The 21,386-nt window shown below is 37.1% G+C and overlaps 1 protein-coding gene across 1 annotated transcript; it reads right to left on the reverse strand.

The window, feature by feature from the left end:
- Nucleotides 1-8,266: 8,266 nt before the first annotated feature.
- Nucleotides 8,267-20,819, reverse strand: LOC103714063 (BRCA1-A complex subunit BRE-like protein). The gene is made up of 14 exons (XM_008801196.6): nucleotides 20,528-20,819; nucleotides 20,357-20,444; nucleotides 20,061-20,268; nucleotides 19,815-19,905; nucleotides 16,909-16,944; nucleotides 16,678-16,776; nucleotides 15,422-15,552; nucleotides 15,219-15,267; nucleotides 12,262-12,351; nucleotides 12,133-12,186; nucleotides 10,787-10,852; nucleotides 8,921-9,018; nucleotides 8,770-8,853; nucleotides 8,267-8,613 (listed from the first exon to the last, which is right to left on the reverse strand). Exons 1-13 carry the CDS (start codon nucleotides 20,729-20,731, stop codon nucleotides 8,784-8,786), a joined length of 1,284 nt encoding a protein of 427 aa, XP_008799418.1. The 5' UTR covers nucleotides 20,732-20,819; the 3' UTR covers nucleotides 8,267-8,613; nucleotides 8,770-8,783.
- Nucleotides 20,820-21,386: the final 567 nt, after the last annotated feature.

Here is a 21,386-nt window from a genome sequence, read left to right on the forward strand (position 1 = left end):
CTGATCAGGAGCGGCCCAATGTATTTAGGGACCTAAGGCTGTTTTATCTTTAAGGCCTTCCCTGCAATGAACCGGCTTAAGACGAACTCACAGGAAGGCCTTTTTTCTTTCTATTTTATCTTTAAGGCCTTTCTGCGATAGGCCTTTTTTGGACCAGGGCTTTAGACGACCACCTCAGTCGCCTAAGAGTTGGGCCAGCCCTAAGTCTGGTACAACAAAAAATACTAGCTTTCTCCAAGTGTTACCTTAATTGTATTCCTACCACAAGTTCTTTTTTCTCTTCTTGCTACTTTTTTTCTTCTATTTTTCCACACCAAGTTTCCATTGAATTGCCATACCTATTTTGTCGTATTATAAATTTATTCTAAGTAATTGAAGGAGTCATCAAGTCATCTACTTCTATATGCTTATGTTGCATTAGAAGTATTTATACAAAATCGGTCAGTAATACCTTAAAAGTATCCTCATCAAATCCTTTGCAAGAAGGGGGTGCTCTTGCTCTTAGAGAAATATCTAGTATATCTCTAACCACTTGCTTTTATAGTTTTTAAAATTTCAAATATTAAAAAAATATTTTAATTTGAACTATAATTTTTGAAGCTATTTTCAGATTTATGGTCAATTTCTATCAACAAAATACATAAAGAAATATATAATAGAGGGAGAGTTGGTTGGATGAAGTTACCATTTATTTCTACGGTATTATGTCACCGATGTATATTTGATAACCAAAGATAAAAATTTGTAAAATGACAACAATGCTTATTATATATATTGTATGCTTTAAAATGTCGAGTAATAAAGGGTCTTAGAACATAAGCTAAATATAGAAAAATAACAATAACGTGATAGATATGTAACAAAATCAAAAGATAAAGGTGGATATATTAAACAAGTTGTAGAAGTAGTGAAGAGCCAATCAAGATAACATTCACACGTATGATATGGATTTGAAGATACTCCTACAAGAAGCAAAGCTTATTCTTTATTAGAAGATGTAAAGAGCAAAGAAAAAGATTTATAACATATTATAAAAAAAGAAAATCAAAATTAAGAAATATTACCTCTTAGTTTGTTGTCCACTTTAATGAAAAATATTCTTAAATTCTATATATTTTTTATTTAAAAATAGAGAAATGAGATAGAAGAAGAAAAAGTCTTTCATTGCAAGTCTTTCTTTTGTGCCCATTATTTCTCTCTCTTATTGCACACATATACCATGCATAAATATTCCATATGATAAGAAAAAAATCTCCCTACCTCTCTCTCTCTCTCTCTCTCTCTCTCTCTCTATTTAAAATCCCCAAATTTTAGGAAAGGAAATCTCTCTCACGCATGAAAGAGAGAAAGCAAATCCCCCTCCAACCCCAAATCTTTTCATGGCCATCTCGCTCGAGTCTCTCTTCCCCTCAATCTGTACTCTTATTTATTTATTTATTTTCTTTAACAAAACCAAATCTAACTTGTTTGGAAAAAATTAGATGGTCTCGCTGTCCTCCTAGTTTTCGGTACCTCTAATCTATTTTCAAGTAAACATTCAGGATGAATTCTTGTTAAGAAAAATAATATTCTCACCTTTTTCTGAAAAATTAAATAATCTTTTCTTGCTGGATTTTAGCCGCTCTCTATGCTCCAAGTTTCAACAGTTACCCCAGAAGTCTTAAAAATGGATTCAAAAAAAATCCAAAAACTTACCGTATAAATCTTAAAAATAGATTCTTGCTATTTTAACTGTTATCTTCCATATATACGCATTCTAATTTTGTTTCTTTTTGCTTAAGGTTAACAAAATATTTTAATATATTTATATCTATTTTCTTTTTGGCTTCCTATTACACATATTTAATTTCAGGTCTAATTTAAAAGCAATACTTTGGGCCTCTCCTTCTGTGCACACAAACAGTTCTATACGTGTAAAAATTGGGTGAAATAAATATGAGATGCTTCACACAACGTTAGATTTAGAAATTTTCTCAAAGATAATAGACATGGAAATTAATATATTAAACTATAAGGACTTGAAAGAAATCAAGTAAAACTCTGAGTGTGGAAGAGGCAGCCAGATGACTGATGATTAAGTTGAAAGGCGCTTCCTACAATGCTTCTCTTGAATTAAAATCCTAACAATGCTGCGAGGATTAAATGCTAAGTTTGAGAGTGAATTATGTCTGAATACAAAAACAAAAATGCAAATCAGCAGTAGATGGCACAATTGAGAGTAGAAGGCACATACAATAGTAACTAGCAATAATCTTTGCCAATTTGCACAGTACAAATTGAATTATGTGACTTAAAAAAGTTTGGTACGTAAGTACCTTTAGAAGTATTTAGGAGAAACTTATTCTATACATAATTATCAAAAGCAGCATTAGATCTGTTGGTTGGGAAACCAATAACTTGGACCCTTGACTAGTCCAAGACCAAGGATGCTTAGAACCTGGCCAAAGCTGAAAACCTAGCCAGATTTTTCGATGAACCAATGACTCGGCTGGCTTCTAATGATGCTGGTGATTTTCTTGTATTCATTATTTTTTAAGTCCTCTTGTATATAAGGCTACAAATGGGTCGGGTTGACCCGTGACCCAACTTGGCCCGACCCGAACCGATCCAACCTGATTTAAAGAACAAGTTGGGTCTGGGTTTACTAAATTCTGACTCGGCCAGACCCTTTTGATTTTTTTTTTTATAATTTTGGGCAATTTTTCTTGGTACTTTCAGAAAATGGAGGCTACTAGGGGCTAAGCATACTCAGAATTCTATGGCCTTTGGTGTGTTCTCTCTCGCCATGTGTGCACGCTTCATTTTTATAGATATTATGGGAGATGTTGACTCTTTTTCTTTCGACTCTTCCGAGTCTATATAGATATTGATGTCATGTTCGGAGAAGAAAACAGGTTCAACAACAACGATCAAAAGCTCAGGTTCTGCAGAACAATTGGGAGAATCCATTACAAGAGCAACCAGTTTGGAATGGCATTTCAAATAGTGTGAGCAATTTCCAAAACATCATTAACATTCACACCCTGAGTGTTAGCATCCTTCAGGCCTTTGTCTCTTAAAATCCGTATAAATGATGGATATCATGAATCGCTGTATTTGAATTACTGTCATTTATAATATGCCCAAAACTTCATTTTTAGTAGCCAAAGAAGAACATTTGGTTGGGACCCAAAAAATTTGAAAATTATTGTAATAGTGAAGTTAAGCAATGCTTGAACTTGGTGTCAATAAACAGTTTGCTGAGTTAGAGATATATCTCAGCACTACAATGCAAAATAATTTTACAACCCATTTAAAAGTTTCCTCTAGGCTTACCATACAAGCAGCACAAGATAGGGAATCCCATAGTTGACTCTAATTCACTGGCTTGCTTGTTCAAGTTTCGGTCGGGTTCGGATTTGTTAATTGTACTTGAGTTTTAATAACGCGTTGTGCAAGAATTGAAATTTGCTTCGTATTTGTTTTGTAAGGTTAAATGGAGTCCGAACCCAACCCAAATTGGATCCAAGTTTTTTAGATTAGGACCGGATTATACATAGACCCAACCCGACCTGAATGATTTGGATCCAAAATTGTAACCGTGGACCCGGCCCGACCCGATTTTCTATTGGATTGGGTCTGGGTCTAAAATAAGTACTTGAACAAGGAACTGAGTTGGGTCAGGGTCACTTATGACCTTGTCCAACCTGACTCATTTGCACCCCTACTTGTAAATTATCTAACTCTTATTGTAAAGTATATGTAACAAAAAAACAAAAACAAAAACAAAATCCATATTTTCACCCGATCTCTGTCGGTCCCTTTTCTAACCATCTTCCTCTTTAGATTTGCCCAACCCTTTTTTTTTTTTTGGTGCAACGGCGGCTCACACACTGCGGGTGTGAATGCGGCCAACAAAAATAGAAAATAAAACACTACGTAATGGTCCTGGAACAGACCCACTCCCAACACAAACAAAACTACCGTAGTGGTAGGCCGCATAGGAGGTCACCCGGTCGGCCACCTCGTTGGCCTCCCTAAACACGTGTGAAGCCTGGTGGGAGTCACACTCCTCCATCAACCTGCGAATCTCAAGGATTAGCGGCCAAACCTCAACAGTGCATCTCCGTCCCCGAATCCACTCAACCGCCGAGTCGCTCTTAAGAATAATACGATCCGCATCCAGTATCCGCCTCACATAGAAGATGCTCTCCCAGGCTGCTCTGAGCTCGGCACACACTACCGACGAGTCAAAAATCCGCCAGCCTCCTGCTGCAACTAATCTGGTATCGTGATCTCGGATAGCGAACTCCATACCACTGCATCTCCCCTCATCATCCTCACTGCCTAACCCTTTTCAAGCACGGCCCAATGCATAAGATTGCGCAATACGACTGCCAACCTATCTAGCCTCTCATCTCAAGAGTGGCGGCTTCTCCTCTACCTTAATGCCCCCGGACTTGTTTCATACACTAGGTTTGTTTTTGGAAATTTCTTTCTGTCACAAAGCAAGAAGGGATTGGTGTAACTTGTAGGAATTGTTGCCAAGTATAAATGATAGTTTAGCATGAAATCATCAAGTTAGACCACCAAATGCTTGCTCAAATGGCACCATCTCTAGCCACTTAGGCAAAGGCTCGGAGGTTCCTTTTTTTTTTCTTACAAAAAAAGAAGAAAAAAATGGAGGTTTGATTTTGCATGATATGGGCGGAGGCCCAATTTCACCAGCTTTAGCTCACTTTGTGGGGGCTTAGTTTTTGACCTAGATGTAATGGAGTAGGTGTAGAATAACGAGTGGAGATTAGCCCCTACTAACTAAGGAAGAAAGAAAACCAAGTCAGTACCAGTGGGCGCGGTGAACTTGCCATTTGAACTTATAGACGCCTGAAGTTTTTTTTTTGGGTACACCAAAGTACAAATTTGTATCAATTATTTACAACCAATATTTTTTTTATATTTCATAAAAAACCAAAAATGAAGAGAGAGAGAAAAAAAAAAAAAGACCCAACTCGATCCATTCCATCAACCACTGGATGACTCTTCCCCTTTTGAGGCAAAAATTAAATCAATCAAAGTATGTCCAAAAAATCAAAATCTTTCTTAAATGGTGAGTGAGCCGTAAGGAGATGATCCAGTCTGTCGTTCCAGAAAATGATTGTGACTCATTTCATTATAGTGCTTTTATTTTGATCACTTTTTTTAAGCATGGATCTACCTTATATATATATATATATATATATATATATATATATAAAGAAATTTTTTGGTTCATTGAATCTGCTTTGCTTTTACCTTCAAAAATAAAAAAGAAACGCTCAATTGATAGCTATGGTTGACCCACCCCACTTCATGTGTCTCAATGCCCATTCATTTGACCAGGGTAATACAGAAAAAGGGATTTAACATTCATGCTTCAATATATAGTAATATTAGCAGGTTTTCTTTAAAAATAGTACATTGGCGAGATAATTGAGCTGGTAATCCACACCAGAAGTGCTTTATTTATGGGGTTTAAAAAGATTCATTACTGATGTTTTAGTTGGTAAAACATTGTGAAGGATTATAATTGATTTGTGAACGGTATTCTAAACACTTTAATATGATGAACAATATATATATATATATAAAATTAGGAGTACTGCAGATTAAAAATTAGGTGATGTATTTAATTATTCTGCAATTGATATAACATAAGATGAGTCAAAAAATTTATCCAATATTAATTAGGAGATTTCTATGAAGCCTTTGGAGATATCCATCAGAATGGAAAGAGAGAAGAGTATGCTGATCATATTTCCATATGCATACCTAATTTATTCTTTCCCTTCAAGACTAACATTAATCTATCATTAAAAAATAACAAGTTGGGATTAATTTATACATAGCAAAAAAATACGATTAAAAAAAGAGAGAGAGATACTGCGCACACAACAACTCAAACCCAACCAAGCCAAAAAAAAAAAAAGAATTGCTCATTTTTTTCCCCCTAAACCAAAGAAATATATGGGCCTACATTAAGTCCAATTATTAATTCATACCGACAAATCTTTACAAGAAAGAAATCTATGGTTTTAAGAAAAAAGAAGATGATAATAATCTTATAAACAAGGTTAAACTAGGACGTAAATAAAAATAAATAAATTGTAGATTATAAAGAAGGGAAGGGCGAAAAAGGGGGGCGATGCGTCAGAGTCATGGAAGATTACAAACATCGCGTGCGTTCGAGAAAGCACGCTTCTTTAATTGGAAACAACGCGTCGTCACAGCAACGCCCCCCACCCCCAAATCGCTGAAGAATATAATGCGAAAATATAAAATAAAACTCGTATGAAGGTGGAAAACGAACGGAGAGTAGCCCGTTGGGATGGAGAATTGGGCGCCGGAGGAGAGGAGATGGCCGTGGCGGCGTTGTTAAAAAACAGTACTGGGAGTTGGGAGACTTGGAGGAGAATCTCGGGACTGGGTTTGATCGAAGGGGAGTTCCGAGTTAGGGTTTGGTTTCAGTAAGGGTCGAACGCAGACTCGGGGTCACGAGCCGGAGTCTTACACCAGCTACAATCCAGCGGCACACAACTTTAATTATAAATTAAATCTACTTATAAAGATGATTTAAAACACATTTGGCTGGTGAGAGGAAAAAATTAAGATCAATAAAAAAGATAGAAAGACCTTCTATTTGATTGAAATTTTTAATTGAGAAAAAAATAGAATAAAATTTTTATATTTTATGAGAAAGAAATTTATATAAAAGTTTGGAGCATAAAAAAATTTAATTTTCACCGGCTGAAAATTAGTATTTTTTTTCTCAAAATGCTTTTATACTTTTGATAAAATGAGATAAATTCTTTTTCTTTATTAAAGATATAATATGTATTTTACGCAATTTTATAGAAAAGTAAATGCTCAACCAAACATACATAAGCCATAAGCCATTCTAGAACATGTTGTTTTTTCACGATCAATCAAATATGCAAAAATCACTTTTACGGATATCGTATACTCATCCATTGAGAAAATATTTTTTCTGTGAGCCAAATAAATCTTAAATATTTTAAAAGCTAACACATCATGCCTAACTCAACCCAATCTCTCTCTCTCTCTCTCTCTCTCTCTCTCTCTCTCTCTAATAACTAATAAAAAAGTGGCCACACTCTGGACTTGATTAGGATGATTTAACCCAGTCCACGATGCCGAGGTTTGAAGCCTTAATCCAGCCTTGTACATACAATCCGAATCCAATGGTTTGATCTATATAGGAGGCTAACTAGAAAAACTATTCAAGCCCAATCGCCCTACAAGGTCAAGTCAGCTCATTTTAGGTCAAATCGAATGAGATGTTGTCAACCTTTAATGACTTTGGCTGGATTCAAATTTTAAAAACCTGGTTCTTTGCAAATTGCTGCACGACATTAGATTAAATTCACTAAGCAAACATAGATATGTGGATATCCAATTCGGTTTGAACTAACAGTGTTGCACCTTGTTCCGCTTTGAGAAGACCTGGTGACGCATAAACATGAAGAATGTCTGAAGGCACAAAAGAAAATTTTCAGTTTGTACTTTTAATCTTTTGTTTTTGCAAGCATCCAATTCACATGTCCAGAGTCTGACATAAATTTACCTGGCCTAAATATCAACTATCATCGATCTCTGGTAATGACCACCAACCTCCAATTCCCAAAATGACCGTTAGATTGTAAGCCGACTTTCCAGTACATTAATTTGTAATCTTTACTACTCATGGTATGATAATATCCAACAACCAGAAGATGATAAGGCACACTTGCATTATCTGAATTTGTGATGATAAAATGAGACCAACAAAAACAAAAATGAAAAATTGAATCATTTCATTAATAAATGCCAGTGACTTTTCATCAAGCGATTTTATTTTAAAAGCAATGATACTTTTCTTCATTGAAACCTCCCTGTTTTGGGGTTAAGATATAACGTGATGCGAGACAAACAAGACCTTATTTGTAAGAAGAATCAAACAGTCATGAAATGGTGATGCCAATGATCTCCAAACCACCATTTGTTTATTGATGAGCTAGTCTGATCAGAGCTTTGCAGCACCTCTTGGTGAGCATTTCTTAGCAATCCAGTTAGCTTGGACCTCTCGGTCTCATAGCACTGAAGTTCCCTGCTCGAGCATTACAAGAATTCAGTAGGCAGATTGATGCTTCTGGTGCCACCAATTGATACAATAATTTGTCAAGCTCCAGGATCTAAGGCCACTTGCCATTTTAATAAGATGTTACCAACAGCAATTCTACTAACGAGTAGCTAGAAGACAGAAGATTCAGGAGTCAAATGAATAGAAAGGCCAAATAAGGTACACAAATGACCTGACTATACAATATTCATGCCACGATACAACGCGAAATTCTTAATGAGATCACAAGAGCAAAACAAGGATTGCAAGAGAATGTCCAAAAGCTGTGAACCAATGTTTACATCTTTTTCCAGGATGTCAATTATACACAACCTAAAACCTTCCTTGACCCTTCTCCTGTGCTAAAATGTGGGGAACTACCACAATGCTTCTGGGAGAAAAGTTTGTGCGACCCATGCTGTGCTTGGTGTATACTTCAAACCCACTTTAAGAAAGATCAAAAAAAGTGCAGCCTTTCTCTACAACCAAAAAAGCAGGTAAGCAAAACTTACCCAAAAAGGAAAAAAAAGCATCTAACGGAATGAAACTAAAATATAATTATTCCGCAAGAAAAAAAAAGGCATGATATTTAAACCTGAAATATGGATCTTGTACAAGTATGCAAAGGAGCATACCTTATAGCATCATGCTACTGCTGCTGAGGCATGGTCTCATTACAATATTTCTTGAAGTTCAAACATTCGTCAACCAGAAAGTCACTGCAACAATAATCTGATTAGATTTGTTTCAAGAAGCTTCCCAACACTACCAAGCATGGCTACTTACAAGATGCGCTCAACCATCCCCGGCACATCCCATCTGGGACTCCACGGATAATCGTTTATAGGAGGTGATAATATTGGGGTGCCTTGAGAATTAAAATGCTGCAGAACATTACAGAATAGCCTGATTAGTTCAAAGAGTATAAAACATCAGAAAAGAGAGGAAGAAAATATTTTTTGTGTAATTATTCCTCAGAAAAAGAGAGAGAGAAAGGGGGGCAGAAAATATCAAGTTCCACAAGGAACTTAATGACAAAAATTTTCCATTCCCCATTCAACATTTTTTTAAGATAAGTGGTACCGCAAAGGTAGAACAATTTGTACATGCATAAGGCTGTGCTGCTTTCCATGTATTTTACTTGCAAGGATGAGAAATCTCCTTAGCATATGCAGTGATATATTGCCGTCACTAAGAACAATAAAACATTGATCTCTATCATTTCTTCTTTAGGAATTATATTTTTAAATCCTTGTGTTTTTTATCAAGAAAAATCCAGACCTGGCTGCAGGCACATGAAATTGTCCCCACAAATGCAATGCATATGCAACTCATCTTCTTTGTACTTGATGAAAATCTTTGTATGCTGGCATCATGACAAATAAATAAGATCCACTCAAGATGTTAATCATGGGTAATTCAACATTTTCACACAAGCTGCACGCCACTGGTACAAGGGGTGCTTTGAAAGAGCTGAAAGCATCCATAACACTAATTCAGCACAAGATTGTGGCAGGATGAGGAGAAAAAAGAGGAGAGAGAAGCAGGGTGAATGGAAGAGAGAGGAGGTGGGAGAGAAGGAGCCAGAATGAGAAAGGGGAGGACAAGGAGAAGAGGGGCAAGTGGAGGAGAGGAGGGTGGATGGAGGAGTGTGGTGGAAGTCAGGCAGTTGTGATCAGGCAATAAAGGTTGGACTTCAAGAAGTTGGGATATGAGATCACAAGAACTAGTTCAGAGGAGAAGAGGTAAAGATAAGGTCCCTAAGTATCTCATATAACCTAAAATTAGTTTCTACAATATATTGTTGGTTAAATGGTTTACTCGGTTCACCTAAACCTATGTTTTGGCATGTTACTAACAAAACCAATTAGAAAAAAGTTTTACGGAATATTGTTTTCCTAAAATCTAGTAACCCAATAATCCCTCAAGGTTTATGAATCTCCATAACACCACTAGACTCATATACGTTTAATTAGGATGCCAAGAAGTCAAGGCATAGCTACTCCAAGGTCCTAGGACTTAAAATACCAAACTCTAAGTCCAGCACAAAACAGGAGCATCCCATACATTTCATATGCCAATAGCCAGCTCATACATAGGTGTTGAAACTGGCCAAACCCGGAAAAATTGCAACTCATATTTCTTTAAAGCTCAATTTTGATTTAACTATACAAGTCAAGCTCGCCCGGTGGACCTAACTTTCAAGTATGAGCTTAAAAATTTCCAAAATTATTACTAATATTGAATGATCAACATTTACAAACATAAATATTTTTTTTTTTTGGTCAAAAATAGGAGGGGAGGGGGAGGGACCAGCCCACCCGCGTAGCAGCCCCATTACTGAGCCCCCCTTCCACTAGGGAATGTTCGATACAGGTCGCAGGTTTCGCGTGCCTTCCCCGACCCGTGGGCTCACCCCACTGGGTACGTCACCCCAGTGCCACCTTGGTACAAGTGGAAGGAAAGCATAACCGCCAACAAGCCAGCCGAGCGTGGGGCATCCGGTCCCCTAATTTAATCGACGCCCGTGCGTTTCGAACCCGGGCAACTTGGGCGGAATTATCGCCCCCTTACCACTAGGCTACTACCTTGGTGGCAAACATAAATATTTTTCAAAATGATAAAAAGAAACAACAAGAGAAACACAATTACCTGAGAACTTTGCAGCGTCAAGATAGGCTGTTGCTTAGGGAACTGAGTGGGGATTGAAAAATGAACCTGCAACAACAAAATTGTGTCCCTTAGCCGCATGTATTTGACATACAGTGATAAAATGGCAATAAAACTGCATGCTAGCCAAGAAGAAAGAAAGATTAATGGTTATGCATTAGAGATTAGAAAAGCATCTTAAAAATAAATAAATAATTTGATGATTTGGATTTTGTTCAGGACACATTCCCATAATTTGACCTCTTCTTTATATGCAATTACAGTTTGAAGTGAAGCTACTAGTTTTCCATCTAAGCTCTGAACCAACAGCAGCAGCATTAAGATCATGGATAATTGATAACTTGAGATACATTTCCACCATTGGACCTCTCCTTTACACCCAACTGCCTTTTGAAGTAAAACTCTTATTTTTCATCGGAGCTTGGACCAACAACAGTAGCATTAAGGTCATAAATAATTGATAATTTTAGAGATTAGCAAGGGCACAGTTGTTTCATTGTACATGGTTGCACATGGATACTTGGGTTTGAATTTGAATGTCCATGAACATGAGATGTGGTATTTATATATCTCAGAGCAGAACGATGAGAAGAAGTTAGGTAACAATTAATCTTAAATAGATGTGTCAATTATCTAGGTCACATATAACTCAGCTTACCTACAGAACACCCAAGCAAAAAGGAAAACCCACGAAGATTCCTAATATGGGCCAGTATAATGAATAAAAAAGGCTTGTAAATATTAGATCTGGAATAGATTTCCAGGTTCCAAGCAACTCAGCCATCGTAATGACTCCAAAGACAATTTTGTGCCAATATTCGACTTCCATAATCTACATGACTAGCTATTTTGCACCCACAAATTTTTTCCTCAATTTAATCTAACTGATATTAAAGTATAATATAAAGCATATCTATGACAAGCATTTTGGGGTTTGATTTTTAGTTTTATGTTGTTTATGAATTGAGGAAGTTTGTGATATTATAAATGCCATGTTCTAATTGTCAGGCCAATGATGTTGTTGAAAAGAGTCTGCCTCAAGGTATACTATACCAACCTATACTTCCCGGTACCAGGCATTACCATACTGCAATGCTACCGGTATGGTAAGGAGGCTCATTACGGTACTGTACCAACACATGGTCCAGCCACACTTCCAGCAGCGCACCATGTGTATACAGGTGTACCATGACATTAAAGTATCAATATACAGTGCCCACCATCGGTTCAGTAAACCTTGGTTATATAAGATACCATGCTTCTAATTTTAGACATGGTCACCTGGGAACCTGGTACATAAAATAAATCTGATAAGTTCCTTAACATACCAGAAATGTGAAAACGCCAGAGACAACAAGCACCGTGGCTCTCCTGCAAAAAACCTGATAAAAGAAATGTTCAGAGATCATTCTAAAAGTGAAAATGCAAGGCTAAGTAAAGAATGTCCAAAAGCACACCGGATCAGCTTCTAGTGGCCTTCCAAATAGAGAGGGCAATGCCTCAATAAAACATCTTCTAGCACCAATTGAAGCAACTGCCTCCAAAACCTTTGAAACATTCCCACTAAATTACTAAAAAGGGTACTCACATAAAAACATAGGAGCTTGTAGCATGACTAAAAAAAGTAAAAGAGAAGAGGAACAACAAGTATACAAACAAATGAGAAGAAACCTAAATCCTTACGTAGAAAACTGGGTGCATGAGAAAGCAGAAGTGAAATATTCATATTAAAAAGCCTCTTGACAGTGTAAATAATTAAGGCCCTGTTTGGGGGAGCTGTGGGCAGTAGAGCTGTTGGAAGTAGAGCTGTTGGAAGTAGAGCTGTCTGAAGTAGAGCTGTTATAAAAAGCTGTTTGCTGTTTGGTAGTTACATTTGTAAAGTGCTGTGGCACTTTAACATATGTTTGGTAAACAAACTGAGAAAGTACTTTTGTATGACAAAATTACCATAAAGGACATTGCATAGTATTATACAACATAACATAATAAAACATTACATATATTAATACATAAATATACGATATAGTATAATATTATTGTGATATAAATAATATTATTATAATATAGCATAATAGTAATATAATTATTAGAGTAAATTAATTTTTGATAATATAATATAATATTAAATTATTTAACATAACATATTAATGTATTATGATATAATGTAATATATATTATATTTATAGTATAATACAATAATAAAGGTATAAAATATTATAATTATTAGTATAAATTAATTTCTCATAATATAACATAATATTAAATTATTTGAAATAACATTTAATGTATTATGATGTAATGTAATATAATATAATATTTATAGTATAATACAATAATAAAGGTATAAAATATTATAATTATTAGTAAAAATTAATTTTTCATAATATAACATAATATTAAATTATTTAAAAAAACATATTAATGTATTATGATATAACGTATTATGATATTATATTTATAGTATAATACAATAATAAAGATATAAAATATTATAATTATTAGTATAAATTAATTTTTCATAATATAACATAATATTAAATTATTTAAAATAACATATTAATGTATTATGATGTAATGTTATGTAATATAATATTTATAGTATAATACATTAATAAAGGTATAAAATTATTTAAAATAACATAATATTAAATTATTTAAAATAATAAAGGTATAATTTAATATTTTTATTTATTTATTTATTTATTTATTTGTTCATTTATATACATATTTATTTATTTATTTATTTTCTTTATTTTCTTTTTCTTTCCTTTTTTTCTTCCCTTTTTTTTCTTTCCTTTTTCTTCTTTTTCTTTCCTTTTCTTTTTTCTTCTCTTCTTCTCCTTCCTTCCTCTCTTTCCTTCTTCTCCTTTCTTCTCCCGCAAGGCCGGTGGCGCCGGAAGGGGGCCGGGCCGCGGCGGCTGCGGGAGGAGGCCCGGGAGGGGGTCGGGACGGCGGGCCCCGGCGACCGCGGGGGGAGGGGGGGCTCGGGAGGGGGCCGGGACGGCGGGCCGCGACGACTGCGGGGGGAGGGGGGCTCGGGAGGGGGCCGGGACGGCAGGCCGCGGGGGGAGGGGGGCTCGGGAGGGGGCCGGGACGGCGGGCCGCGACGACCGCGGGGGGAGGGGGGGCTCGGGAGGGGGCCGGGACGGCGGGCCGCGGGGGGAGGGGGGCTCGGGAGGGGGCCGGGACGGCGGGCCTCGGCGACCGCGAGGGAGGGGGGGCTCGGGAGGGGGCCAGGACGGCGGGCCGCGGGGGGAGGGGGTGCTCGGGAGGGGGCCGGGACGGCGGGCCTCGGCGACCGCGAGGGAGGGGGCCGGGACGGCGGGCCTCGGCGACCGTGAGGGAGGGGGGGCATTGAGGAGAAGGAGATAAAGAGGGGGAGAGAGAGAGAGAGGGAGGATGGTGAGAGAGGAAGAGATGGTGGGATGGGGATTTTTGGGAGGAAAAATGAACTTTTAAATGGGGGTATTTTGGTCAAAAATACCGCTTCCCGACAAAGCTGAAAACAGCGTTTTCGGAAAGCTCCAAAATGGAGCTTCTGCCAAAAAGCTGTTTTCAGCTTCCCGCAAAAGCTGAAACAGCTTTTCCAAAATTTTACCAAACACCCTTTTTTACCTAAAAGTACTTTTGGAGGGCCAGAAAGTGCTTTTTGGCCCTCCAAAAGCTCCCCCAAACAGGGCCTAAGTCCGTTGAAGGCTAAGTGTTACTCAGTCTGCTCCATGATGAAAGGAGAAACCAGTGTCAAAAAATTTACTTGGATTAAAAATATCTACATCACACTGCCATGGATGGGGCAAATGCTTCTCCACCCTAACTTTTTGGTAACCACCCGCTCTCGCATTTAGTCCATGGCACATCTCAAGCAGAATTCAGGTCTGCAGGCTCTTTTTCTTTCTATATTTATCAAATCTAATCTACAAAATCTTGACAGTGGGACCATAGTCATCCATCAAATGCTCTCTTCTCTTGAATAAACCAGATGTACCACATATGCCAGATACTGATAGTTAATAACCATCAGATGCAGCACATTCCATACCAATGAACCAAAAAACCAAAATTGGGTTCTCTGACAGGCAGTCGTTTCAAATTACAAACTGAATCCATACCAATGAACCAAAAAACCAGATAAGATAGGAAGTGACTACCACTTAGATTGACCGATGGCAAGCTTCAATAATCTTCCATGAAAGAATGGCTAAAGAAAAAATTAGAGAACCTTTCACAGTTACAACAGATAAGTTTTAGCTTTTAAATGAGAGAGCATCCATGCTGGCATGCAGAAGTGAATTTTAATATATCGACTATCAAGAGAGACACCCAACATTAAGATATAAATCTGTAGCAACCATGAAAGATCAGTATTACAGATAGAACTGTTATCAGAAAAATAAACATGATAGATGTGACTGACCTGAGTTTTGAGATTTTCTTCTAAATTGGGAAGATATTCAGCCATACACCTTTAGATAATAATATAGACAAATCATACATAAAAAATCAATTTTAGAAAATGATAATGCTTAGTTACTTTCTTTACATGAGAGACTGCAAAACAATACTTTTCAGTTAGAAACAAAAGTATAATCAATATTGTATTATGATAGAATGGCTTACATCCCATCTAACCATGGTGGAAGTTTGACATCTTCTACAGAGAACAAACTCTTCAGCTCTGAAGAAGAGACTAACTTTATGCGTGGAGCAGAAGGAGCAGAGGAATAACTTGTGTGTACAGGAAATACAACCTGCACAATGCAATATCTGAGATCAAAATGAAATTTTCTAAAAATGACAATCATTCTTCAATTAAGCAAAGGCAGTGTAGCAGAACCCAAATAGTTGGGACACAGCTTCATGGTTACAATCAAGATCATAATGTGATAAAACCTGTTGGCCCCATCCCATCTAAGGAATCCGAAAAACAACTAGCCTGGGGTTCATCCCCATAGCATAGGCAGCAAATTAGCATTGATGTCCTTAAAAAAATACAGCTTAGCATGAACATAGTGATAAGCAACAGCCATTAGCTGATCCTTTCGGGGTGGCTTTTGCTAATCCATGTCGCCCTTAAAACAAATCAAAAACTAAATCTTAATCGAAACATTACCCAAAATTGTCATTACAGCTTCACATTCAGGGTTTCTTCAGGCTCGCCCTCTTTTGAAAATTAAAGGAAAATAGAACAAAGATAGATGGTGAAAAACTGAAAATTAAAGGAAAAATTCAACCATCTAAATCTTTAAACTTCCAATTGCATCACATCACCAGTTCCATCCCAGTCCCTGCACTCTTGTGAATGATTTACTGATTCAAATCCAATTTTCGGTCTTCGTCCCAATGCAGTAAGGAATAAAGGAAAAAGAACTGAAGATGGATAAACAGTAAGAAAAAACAAGAACTTCCCCTGAAGGAACATCTATGGAGATGGGATTGGAGTCATAGTGCCAGTTAGGGGTTGCATCAAGTTCCACACCTGATTGCAGACTTGAATTTCAAGTCAAGAGCGTCCCATCGAACAGGACCAACTCCATAAGTTGAATATTTAAATTACTCATTGTAAGAAAAGTTAGAACAGTGAAATGATGAAATGAGAAAAATAAAATGAAGCCGATGAATGCTAAACATCTCCTAAGCTTCTAAACTAACTTATGACTTATTGTCAAAGGATTACTAGATTACTTTTAGTCAATATATCATAACAACCTTACATGAACAGTTCAATTATAGATATTTAATTTCAAGCATTTGCATTAGCATGTCAGACCTCAACTCCAAGAAAGTATTACCAATTATATAATCTCAAAAGATTATATAATTGTACAAGAATGTCCCAGAATGAACAGCTATTACCAAAGAGACCAAGAGAAAACCTGTAAGTAGATCTTTTGCTGATGTCTCCAAGGACATGCAAGAACCAATTTGTTCAAGTCTATATCCAGTAAAGGGACAGCAAACTTTACCTCCTCTGGCTGCAGTAGAATGTACAGGCAATTTACACTCAGTAAACAAAATGAAATAAGGATTAATGGAATCACTGACAATATTTTCTGCATTTTTAGATACTGCAGACCAACCAACAGCTGAAACTTCTGAGAACTTACCCTGTCATGTGAAGAAATCATACAAACTTCAATCCCCTGTTCCATTAAGTAAAATTAGGAAACATGTAACTTTGTTTAAGAAAAAAGAAGAAGAAAATCTCTAAGAAATTAGCAGGAAAACATGCTGAATAATTAACTAAAACTTAACTGGCATTCTTAGAAGTACTGACAAGTGAACAAATAAAAAACCTAAAGAAACCTAAAAGCTTAGAATGCAATTTCACAAGTACATCTTATTTTAATTCGCCACTCTGCAAAAGTCATTTGAATACATCTGACATGCCATAACCATGATAACATAAAGCAAATGAATTTTAAAAGGTGTGATGGCCATAAATCATAACCAACAAAGCATTTAAACTGTGCATGATGGTAGATAGACACCAGTTGCTAGACATAGCAGTAAGGTATGATGTTCTTTGCACTCAAACTCACAATTTAGTATCCCCTGTACCATTTATTGAAAGTTAGTGTGTCTGGCTCTTTTAGACACCTCAATACTTGATATCCATGCCACGTCTTTAAGTGACATCGGATAGCATCCTGCCATGAGGATTGAAGCGTCAATCCTATCAGTGCAAAATAAGTGATGGCCCTTCCACATCGACAATTCAAACAGTTAACCATGATCTATGGCATTTAAAAGACATGAAACAAATACACACACACACTTTAGACAACCCTTACATATACATAAAGTGGATAGGTAGATTGACACCCACTATCTAGTATGTTCAAATATATCATAGGAAATTGGTCATGATCTACCCATCTCAGAACACATAAGAAACATATTTCACTAACTCAAACAGCTTTTAAACCATAAATCAAATCAAAACACAACATTACATCATGCCAGTAAAACTAATGAGTTGATGCATACACAAGGGCTGAACTTATTCATTTTTTTATTTGAAGGGGGGGAGCATATATATACTATATATACATATAAATGTATATATACACACACACATAAATATGTGCATATATATATATATGTGTGTGTGTGTGCATATATATATATATATATATATATATATATATATATATATATATATATATATATATATATATATATATATATGCACACATATATATATGTGTGTATGTGTATGTGTATGTGTATGTATGTATGTATGTATGTATATGTATGTATTGAAATTATAGAAACAAAAATCTTCTACACATTAGAAGGAAAAGAAAAACTTTAAAAAAGAAAAAGAAAGAAAATTCCAGATCCTCCAAAAATGTCAAATCTGGTTATATATAAGTTTGTTCATAACTCATGTTCAATTTCATGGTTAAGCAAGATACAATACAACCATACTAGTAAAAAGAAAAGTAAAGCCAAGAAGGTCTCTTCATGATAATTATGCACATTTGTGTCTTTATAGACAATGACATGTACTTTTCCTCATTGATGAAAGCCAGTAACCGTGAGGACATAATAAGGCAAACTGCATAGTGTCAAAAACTATTTGACATGGATAAAATACAGTAATTTCAATGAGACGGCACCCATAAGATAACATTAAAAAGTTTACACCAGGGATCAAAACATCAGTCTCATCATAATATGAAATACATCATAAGCTTAAAACCTAATTCTGGATTTAGCATTTCTCCATCAAGTCAGGTTTGTTATGTATGACAGCCAAAACTCACTTTGATATAGTCACATTAGAAACCTTATTAGCTGCTAACTCTCATCAAATTTGAACCAAACTTAATTTCTCTGGAGCAACAAATTGTTTCTCCAAATACCACCTACTTGAGCCAGCTCTACCTTATCCAGTTAAGCGAATCCAAGTTACGATGAAGCTACAAGGTTGCCTAAAGACTATACATACATTTCCATGCATGAGTCTCTCTATCTTGAGAAAATCCAGAGAAATTGAATTAGGTGACCTGATAACACAAGCATATCTCCAGACAAGTGTTTATGGAGACCGACATAAGTGCAAAACATGTCATCATTGCTGTCCAACACGGCAGAGTGGGAGAAGGGCAGCAAGGACCATGGCCCACACAAAAGTTTGATATTCCCCTCATATTTTCCTTATGAGCCTTGTATTACCCCCCTGTTTCTCATTAAATCTTGCTGCTGAACATCCTTTCAAGGCCTAAAAGATCAGTTGATCAGCAAAAACTCATGTTTTACCCATACCAACCAGGCATCATTTTAGAGTATCCACATATCCAAAACCCATATCAACCTGTGTGTCCCTGAACCACCCCATAGCGCCCTATACTGATCCCATACCAACTTGTACTGCTAAGTACATGAATACATTTTTTATCCTTATTTGAGCCACCTTGTATTGGCCCATGCCACATGTGCATCTCTCCTGAATCAATTAGGATTGTAGCTCTCTTTCCTGTAATAACCTCTTTAAGAAATATCACCTTTAGATTCCTCAACCTAGGGTGCTTTGCTTTGCTTCTTTACTATTATAATATAAAGTCTCCACTTCTCCAATCTCTACACGTATATGGTGCCCCATCTCTGAAAAATGCATCCTTTGGTTAAGTTATCGGCCCTTTTAAGGAAAAGAAAAAACAGAGAAGTGACTAATTAAAGTGGGAGTTTTTTTTGCTACATATGTATTGGACAAAACTTTAATAAGATGGGGACCTCGCAGCCTTCCTAGCAATCCACCTTAAGATATGTAGCATGGCTGTTGTTCTCCAATGACGGTTCCACTTGATGACCGCTTGCCATCTAGTCATGTTCACCAGTTTGTTTGTGAATTAGTTTCATGATTTCATCATTAGAGTAACATATCATCTTATCAAGCCTTTGTTATTGAAATCAGAAGCACCAAACTGAGTTTAGTTAGAAGGACTCCTTTACGATCATAGCACCAGAAAAGAAAAAAAAGAACATGTCGGTATTAGTTTACTACCTCTCTCGAGAGAATTGTGCTTATTTCAAACTTCAGCCTCGCATCATCAAGCTCCTCGATCCGCTTCTTCTGGTAGTGCATGTATAAATCCCTATATGCAAAAAAGTTTTCTTTAAAAAAAAAAGGCTCAGCAGCCATGACCCAAAAAAAAAAAAATCTTTCTTTCTTTTTGAAGGTTAACAAAGAAAAAGGACCATTCTTTCCACAACAGACACTTCAGTTGAACCCTAAGTGGGCACACTCCACCTCAATTCATGAACAAGAGCCAACAGCCGAGAAGGGTCTTTACTGTTCCAATCGCTCAAGCTGCTCTTGCTCAAGTGCCCCTCCCCCTCCCCTTCCTTCTCCTCCTTGACATCGCCAACAGGAATCAAGGGGTGAAAGTCGTCATCTTCCGGCGGAAATACAAAGTCCGGCGGCACCGACGGGTACCCCGCATTGAATACAACATCCCCTGCAAGAATCCAACATCCAGAAACTCAAGAACGCAAAAGAATTTCTAACCAGTGAAAACGACGGAAAAATCATAAATTTAGACTGACACTTGATGTAATCAAGGCAGAAGGGGACGAGAAGGGTGAAGCGGTCGGCGTAGCGGCCGTTCTTGCTTCCGGCCCACACTTGTCCGACCTAAAGAGCACCAAATTGGGAGGATTAAGAAACATAGGGATTTGAAGAGACGGGGACTCGATCCGGATCGGGATGGTGATTACCTTGAGAGGGAGAGGGGAGTGCGCGAGGAGGTAGTTGAGCTGGGCGGCGATGAGAGGAGAGACCGCGGCGGACATTGCCGGCGACGGCGGCGAGAGAGGAGGAGGGCGATGGGGGTCTCTCGCGCTTCCACCGGAGTCCAAGGAGGTGGTCGAAGAAGAGGAGGGGCTTGCGGGCGTGGCGTGGCGTTTCGCTTCTTGATTCATGACAAAACCGGAACGCGACGGGACTTTCTCGGGTTTCGGGGAGTCTCTCTCGCTTCGCCTCCAAGAGCTGGTAAAAAGAGGGTCGGCCCTCCACCTTTGTGCAGTATTTTGTCCTTTAACTCAGTTAGCTGTATTCATGAACTAGTGTGAGCTACCGATCTACTAAAAAAAATAAAGAGTTGGTCATACGCAATCAATAGTATAGAAGGGTAACCTTATGCTAAACATTTCTAATCCTTTTATAGATACTATATTAACTATATATATCCCATAATATTTAAATTATAGATTGAAGAGGCTTGAAATATTTGACTAGGAATAAGCTAGATTAGGGATATGGTTAATTTTTCACAAAATAAGAATTATAAAAGAGCTATGAGTTCATGAAAGAGAAGTTTTCAAGGATCATAAGAGATAATCCATTAACTTGGTTTTAAAATATGGATATTGGAAACTAGTTTAGAGGTGATTTACCTTATTTACAAAAAAAAGAAGAATAATAATCAGCATCTCATTCATCCCTGAGAGCCTGTTTCAATACTCTAGCAAGCTATCCTCTGATTATACCACATATAGTGAGGGCCAAGAAGAGATCAGCATCAAAAAAAGCATAAAAAAAAGATAAATGATTTATAGTAATTATGGAAGTTTGGAG

This window comes from Phoenix dactylifera, chromosome 10 (assembly GCF_051530095.1).
Source record: "Phoenix dactylifera cultivar Ajwa chromosome 10, Ajwa_hap1_PhDact_Kaust_v1.1, whole genome shotgun sequence".
In the NCBI taxonomy this organism is placed as follows: Eukaryota; Viridiplantae; Streptophyta; class Magnoliopsida; order Arecales; family Arecaceae; genus Phoenix; species Phoenix dactylifera.